General features: G+C 42.7%; 1 protein-coding gene and 1 long non-coding RNA gene across 2 annotated transcripts; one reads left to right on the top strand and one right to left on the bottom strand.

The window, feature by feature from the left end:
- The first annotated feature begins 1,360 nt into the window (after positions 1 to 1,360).
- LOC117517947 (olfactory receptor 1F1-like) lies at positions 1,361 to 2,332 on the top strand. Its single transcript, XM_034179071.1, has one exon. The coding sequence runs from the start codon at positions 1,361 to 1,363 to the stop codon at positions 2,330 to 2,332; it is 972 nt and encodes a 323-aa protein (XP_034034962.1).
- A 1,541-nt stretch (positions 2,333 to 3,873) lies between these two features.
- On the bottom strand, positions 3,874 to 7,387 carry LOC117516563. Its single transcript, XR_004562465.1, has 3 exons — positions 7,258 to 7,387; positions 5,624 to 5,628; positions 3,874 to 3,885 (listed from the first exon to the last, which is right to left on the bottom strand). It is a non-coding gene; the product is annotated as an uncharacterized LOC117516563 (long non-coding RNA).
- Positions 7,388 to 7,923: the final 536 nt, after the last annotated feature.

The raw sequence follows: 7,923 nt of genomic DNA, 5'->3' as shown, positions 1-7,923 counted from the left end.
ACTGTCAGAACTCATTTCAGGGAAGCTCATCTGCTTGCTCGTTGTCCTCATTGGGGTATCGACTTGACTGCAGTTTGTCTTTTTAACCGACTGGTGTGGGCAAATGCTCACATTCGATGGCATCTGGCTGCTGATCAACTGCAAAGGAGATGTGTTGCACTGAAGCCAATCGTGGTCACACCAGATACTGAGTGGTTTTCTAACCCCCCCCAACCCCCCAGTAAAGCAAAACTGCACACTTCAGAGTGGTCTTTTATTGTGGCCACCTAAGGCACACCTGTGCAATAATTATGTTGTCTAATCAGTATCTTGATATGCCACACCTGTGAGTTGGGATGGATTATCTCAGTAAAGGAGTATTGCTCACTGACACAGATTTAGACAGATTTGTCAACAATATTTGAGATAAATACGCATTTTGCGTATAAAGAAAATGTTTTAGATCTTTGAGGTCAGCTCATGAAAAATCAGTCTAAAACAAAAGTGCTGCGCTTATATTTTTGTTCAGTCTATAATGCCAACAAAAAGGAAAAGAAAAATAATTAATTAATTAAGTAAACAGAGGTCTTTAACCCTCACCTTTCTGCCCATTTGCTGATAACATCATTGATTTCCAGAAAAATTATAGTAAGACCCTTCGGTTCTGCCTTTGTCTTTAAATGTTTTTAAGGATAATTGTAAAAACCTGTTATTTTTGGCACAGTGATCACCTCCACATAACCCAAACATAAGGAGGAGATTTAAAGCCTTTAACAAATTAGATAAATATAAGGAGATAAATATATTTTAATAGAAGTCTTATGATGCTGACATTAACCCATCAGAGCTTCTCAGGGTTTTGAACACACCATTGATGGACCTCTACAACCTGCGCTTTTCCCAGTTGCATATGATGCAAATGTGTAATGTGTATGCACATCCGGAACCCATAAAGATTACATTGAAAGCCTCACTTTGTGCAAAATATTGATTTTACATGAGAGTCTGTAAGAGATTTTCAATCTGGCTGAAATCTCAGGAGAATTGGTGGGACCTGACTGGACAATGACATTCACACACAGATTTGAGTGTCATGAGTCACCAGAATGTTGTGGAACATTCACTGCTGTAACAGGGCGAGACTCAGACAGAAAAAAGAATTTCCTCCTTTTCCCATTTGGCAACGCATAGCCCAAATTGCCCTTATGAACAAGCTGCCCATGCGCAGCTCGAACTAGTACAATGGACTCACCTTTTACGTTTACACACACTGAGAGAGAGAGAGAGAGAGAGAGAGACAGAGAGAGACAGAGAGAGAGAGAGAGAGAGAGAGAGATTTGTCTCCATATAGGACACAGACAGTGCTGCAGACAACTGAACAATGGAATTATTCAACTCTGTTCTTGGAAGAAACATCACCTTTGTTCGTCCTCCATATTTCATAATAAGTGGATTTTCTGACATACCTCATATGAACTATTACTATGTCTTTCTCTTTTTTGTTTATATTGTGTCAGTGTTGGGAAACACAGCTGTGATGGCTGTAATATTGTTGGACAGAAATCTAAGAACTCCAAAATATGTTGCAGTTTTTAATCTTGCATGGACAGACCTGCTTGGTAGCACTGTTCAGGTACCAAAGGTTCTTGACATCTTTCTGTTTAATCACCACATCATCTCCTATAATGACTGTATGACATTTCTTTTTTTCTGCTACACGTGTCTTTCTATGCAGGCTCTTAATCTGGTTGTTCTCTCCTATGACAGACTGATAGCGATCACCTTCCCACTGCACTATCACGTGAAGGTCACACACAGGTTCATGTTTTCTTTGATTGGCTTTTTCTGGGTTTTAGTCATAACTGCTATGTTCATTGCTGTGGGTCTTCTGACAAGACTTTCTATCTGTAAGTCAGTGATTATTAACAGTTATTTCTGTGATTACAGCCAAATATTTTGGCTGGCCTGTAATGACACAACCTCCAGCTATGTAGTTGCTTGGCTGTTACCAGTTCTTATTCTTTGGGTTCCACTGATATTTATCCTGTTAACTTACACATATAATGGCTGCACACTGACTAAAATATCTTCAGTTAAGGAAAGACTAAAAGCTTATAAAACCTGCAGTGCTCATCTTTCACTTGTGGCAATCTATTTCCTCCCAGTTTTAATCACATTTACGTTCAATAGATACATGCCTACAAATGCCAGAATTATAAACATGTCTCTGACCTCTGTCATTCCACCCATGTTAAACCCATTTATTTATGTTCTACAGACAAAAGAAATCAATGAATCTGTGAAAAAGTTGTTCACAATCAAATGGAAATCCAAATTTATAATGAAATATTAACCATGAGGAAAGTATAAAAATATTGTGTGCATTGATATTATCTCATTATTACCATTGTTTTTATTCAACACCCCCCCCCCCCCCCCCCCCCCCCCCCCCTTTCAGCAATTCCATATTGATTACAATATCAGTGCGGTATTTTGTCATCTGTATGTTTCTACCTTTTCAAATGATCAAAAAATGAAATTAACCATTATTTGACACGAGTGTCTCTCCTTCTACATGTCAGCACATTACTAACAATCATGATATTTTGCATTTAATCTTTCTCACCATAAAACATTCTTGGAAAACATTTTACAGCATTACTTGTGATGAATTGACAAAGTAAAAAACATAAAGCACATAAAATAACATTGTTGAAGTATCCAGGTGCTTTAGATCTTAAAGCTTTGTTATTCTCATGGTTTGTAAAAACAGCTAAACCCAAATAAATGTGTTTCTTTGTAAGTATAAAAAATTCATGATTATTTGTGATGATATTTTAAAAAAAAAGTAATTTTTGTTGAGACATTTATTCATGAATTGATACATGTGTTGTGTTATCAATGCTGACACAAGAAGGCAGCCAGAATTCCCAAAAGTTTGTCTGCAGACAATTTGGAAGTTATCACATTAAAGGACATTTGTCTTCATGTTACTTGTCCCTTTTGTTTCTCCTACAGTCAGACTGAACAACATCCAGGTCAGCTGTGTCAATTTTGACAGACAGCTGTACAGTCACATTCGTTACAGATGATGTGCAGTTGGCTTTGTCACTTGATGTGTGTTCTCAAGTTGTGCACATCTGTATGAGATCGCTTCAGAGTTGTTATCTGGTTACAAAAACAGCATTTTTAGATTTAGAAGTGATTTTTTGTAACTAAATTTTACAAAACATCAGAAATGTCTTAGATTTACACCGAAACACAACTGTTTCAGAGCATTTTCCCCCATGTTGGATTATTTTAGTAATAATATTTTAAGTGTCTTTTTTCACTGACACTCTTCTTGCGGAGAACCAGAATTCTCGCTGGTTGGTAGGTGATCAAACACTTATTTCATGCAATAAAATGCAAATTAAATTTAAAAACCGTACAATGTGATTTTCTGCAGCTGGTCTGCTCTGCGTAAGCCTGATCCCATCAGATATCAGAAACTAAGCAGTGCGGCACCTGATTAGTATTTGGATGGGAGACCTCTTCAGAACACCAGTGGCTGTGTGTGTTTCTGTAGGTGAAACTGGAGTTTCGTCAGGAAGGGAATCTGGCATAAAACTTCTGCCAAATAACAATGCAAATCTAGCTGTATCCACTGTGTCGACCCTACACAAAAATGGGAGAAGCCGAAAGGACAACAACAACGTGATTTTCTGATTTTTCTTTTTTTTTTAGATTTTGTCTCTCACAGTTAAAGTGTACCTACAATAAAAAATACGGACAACCTTCTCTGTAGGTGGGAAAATATGCAACATCGACAGTGCATCAAATACTTATGTGCCTCACTGTAAATATCCCCACTGCCTGCCACAAAAATTGGCCTGGAAGTGACATAGCTTTGCTTGTGTGTGCTGCCTCCTTTTCTGTGCAACCAATCCCTTGTAATTACGAGGTCTGTTAGAAAACTATCTGACCTTTTTTTTTGCAAAAACTATATGGATTTGAATCATGTGTGATTGCATCAGCCAAGCTTGAACCTTCATGCGCATGCGAGAGTTTTTTCACTCCTGTCGGTTGCGTCATTCGCCTGTGAGCAGGCTTTGTGTGAGCAGTGGTCCACCCCCCTTGTCAGATTTTTATTGTGAGTAAAATGTCTGAATGATTTGGAGCTTTGCTGCATCAAATTTTTCCAGAAACTGTGAGAGACAGCCAGGTGGACACCATTCGGAAAATTCAGATGGCTTTCAGGGACGATTTTATGGGGATTACACAGATTAAGGAGTGTTACAGCTGGTTTAAAGACTGCCCACAGAGGCTGAGAGCGCGCTGCACTCCGAGCGGCGATCGATAGGCTGAAACGACCATATCATTTCCAAAGTGAAGGCTGTGTTGATCCGGGACGTCGTCTGACTACCACAGAAATGACAGAAGACGTGGACATCAGCACTTTTTCGGCACATTCTGTTGTGTGGGCTGCTGAAGAGGAGGTACTGCTGGCCCACCACCACCAGAGGGCACCCTGCCTGGAGTGCGGGCTCCAGGCACCAGAGGGCGCTGCCGCCTCACAGGAGCAGCCGGGGTGACAGCTGACACTCATCACCTGTGACAGCTGTCACCACTCATCTGATCTGCATCGGTATATCAGCAAGACGTCATCTCCACCTCTTTGCCGAGATATCGTTCTACCTGAAAGGTAATATCCTCAGCCTGACTGCTTGATAGAAAGCCTTTTTGTTGTGATTTTTGTGAGTGATAACAGACTTTTTCTCCAACGAGAGGTGGAGGTAGCTTCCCTGCCGTGCAGATTGCTGGGTGCAGACGCACCCACGTTTAATTGTGTTTTTGTTCCTCGCCAGCAGTACCAGGTCCGACACGCGGAGGCAGTGGCCACCTGGGAGTTCGGGACTTGGCGGCTCCAGTATTCCCGGGGTCTGGTGGCGGAGGAAATCGTGTGGTTCCGGTTCTGCTTTGGACAGGCGTCTCCTATCTTCGAGCCTGCCCACACGACACCTTGTAATTTGACCTTTGATCTATTGTGGAATCTGTTGTGTTTGTTGTGCACGTTCGCAACAGTAAAGTGTTGTTATTTGACCTATTCTATTGTCCGTTCATTTGCGCCCCCTGTTGTGGGTCCGTGTACTTACACTTTCCCAACACATTCCACTGTTACAGGAGTTTTTGTCATGGAAAGAGGAGCGGAAGAATGCGCCACAGAGCCGCAAATGGCGCGGGACAAAAGCACCTCCGTGTTGGTCTCACAGGATGGCTTTCAGATGGCTTTCGGTGGCTTTTCAGTCGTGTGACTATCCGAGAAATTGTGGACATGCCAGAACATGTCCTATGAGGCTTCATCACGGCGTTGCTTTGCGCCATGTGGCTCCGTCCCGACGCGTGAATTCCTCCGCACGTCTGTCTCAATGTGCCGAAAAAGTGCTGATGTCCACGTCTTCTGCAATTTCTCTGGTAGTCAGACGACGTCCCGGATTAACACAGCGTTCAGTTTGGAAATGAACGGCACATTCCACTGTTACAGGAGTTTTTGTCATGGAAAGAGGAGCGGAGGAATTCGCGCGTCGGGACGGAGCCGCATGGCGCAAAGCAACGCCGTGATGAAGCCTCACAGGACATGTTCTGGCATGTCCAGCTCATCCACAATTTCTCTGATAGTCACACGACTGAAACGCCACTGAAAGCCGCAAGAAAAGCCGTGATTCAAATCCATATGGATTTGCAAAAAATAAAAAGGTCGGATATTTTTCTAACAGACCTCGTATCTCTTTTTGAAAGAAATGTGTAACAATTTATCTTATCTTTTTTATCTAATATACCTCTTAATCCAAGTCATTCCATCAGATGTGGAGGCCGGACCTTCCTATGCCGCGTTCACACCGGGCGCGATCAGACGCTACAAATTCGCGTGGGTCTCCAGGCGACGGACGCGCCTCCTTCGCCCGGTGTGTCGCTCTGCTTGGGTGGACTTTTGCTGCGAAAATTCGCCCCGGTGCATCATCAAATAGGAGGAGCTTCCATTCTGCTCACCGGCTCCAATTGTCAGTCAAGCTAACATGACGGACCTTGATCACATGGAGCGAGTTGCTGTGGAAAGCTCCCAATACAGAGAGTATCATTATTTGCTGCAGGAGCTGTGTCTGGGTGACGGCCGCTTTCAGCGGTCCTTCCGCCTCTGCGGGACCCAGTTTGAAGACCAACTGTCCCGTTCACGCGCACACATGTAAACAATTAAAAAAAAAAAAAAAAAGAAACTCCGCTGCTTGTTGCAGCTGGCTCTTCCCCCAAAAAACTGTCATAATTGTGTTTAGAAACCAGTCACCATTTGTTTTATTATACATCTGTGTAGTTAATTAATAAAATATTCTCTACAGACGATTCACGCACGCGCATGTAAAAAAAAAAGAAAAGGAAAAAGCTCCGCTCCCGCTGCTGCAAGTAGGGCTGCTGCTCGCTCCAAAAACTCTGTCATAATTGTGTTTAGAAACCACTCACCATTTGCTTTATTATACAGCTGTGTAGTTAATAAGTAAAATAATCTCCAGGACGATTCGCGCGCGCTTGCACATTATATAAAAATAAAACGAATCTCTGCTCCACGCTGCTGTGGTGCTGCTGTTCGCTCCAAAAACTCTGTCATGATTGTGAAATAAAGGACAAAAGAGACATAAGTCCTGCTCACAGGCTGCTACCAGATACAGGACATGTTCACATCTTCAGTCAAACTCCAGACATCTCCACGTCACTACATATTCAGTCCCTGATTGGTCATCGCGGCGCGACGAGACGAAAAAGTTCAGATTTTTGAACTTGGGGAGGAGGGCAAAGTGACATGACGTGACGCAATATTGCGCCACAAACGAGCAAAACGCTCAAAATCGCTTCACTCGCATCCATCGTGTCGCGCTGCGCGGTTTGGCGCCAAAACGCATCCTTACATAGGGATTACATGGCAACCTGTGGCTGCAGTCCCTCGCGTCGCGCCCGGTGTGAACGCAGCTTTACACTGCATGCAAGTTTCCCTTAGATATTCTATGCATTAGGCCTTTGAACTTCAACTAGTGTTGTTGTCTCCAAACAATAGCACAACTCTGAGTATAGTGTCTCTGGGCTACCTAACTCTGGGATTTGTTTTGTTTGGTCCTGGGTTCAAATACTATGCATGTGTAGCCGAGTCTTTGACCTGTCTTATAATAACCATAAAACAATAAATGAGGAGGCTTCAGTTCTCATGAAGTCGTTTTATTCCTCGCTTCACTCTTTCTCTGCCCACTCAACCACACCACACTGCCTACAACACTTCCACTCTATGCTTACAAAATAAAAGCCGAATACATGAGTTGTGGTGACAGCATATAACAGGAACTTAAAACCACTATATGGGGTAAGTCTGGAAAAACAGGTTACATACCTCCCCTACACCAAAAAAAAAAAAAAAAAAAATCCCCGTTTCAAAACAGCAACAGTAGAAGTGCAAAACAACAACAAAAAACACACAGGCACAAGCAATGTACCAATGACCAGGCCTGTTCTTCCATCCTCAACATGTGCTCTCACTTACCCCAGATAACACAAAAACACCATAATATTCAGACATACTACATACCCATGGAACAACGAACTACCACTGTAATAGAACATGTGAATTAACCCTTGACAGACGTTCAGCAGTAGGAACCTTATTCTGGTCATCTATTTATATGTGATGAAGTCTTTGAAATAAACTGGTGGTCTCACAGACCTCCCAGAACGAGAAACGGTCAACTGTGTCTCACTGTCGCCAGCAATCATTACAGTCCCTGTGTCACCAGTGACTCGTGGCTCCTCAGTCACCCAGTCCCCCTCCAGCGACCCCTCGACCAGCCACGAGGGAGCATGAAGAGGAAAGGCTGGATGGCCATCAGAAAAACTAGCGGGCGTCAGTAGGGTGTAAGGTTTCAGTCT

The sequence above is a fragment of the Thalassophryne amazonica genome, chromosome 9, assembly GCF_902500255.1.
Source record: "Thalassophryne amazonica chromosome 9, fThaAma1.1, whole genome shotgun sequence".
NCBI classification, from domain to species: Eukaryota; Metazoa; Chordata; class Actinopteri; order Batrachoidiformes; family Batrachoididae; genus Thalassophryne; species Thalassophryne amazonica.
This window is presented reverse-complemented; position numbering and strand designations above follow the sequence as displayed.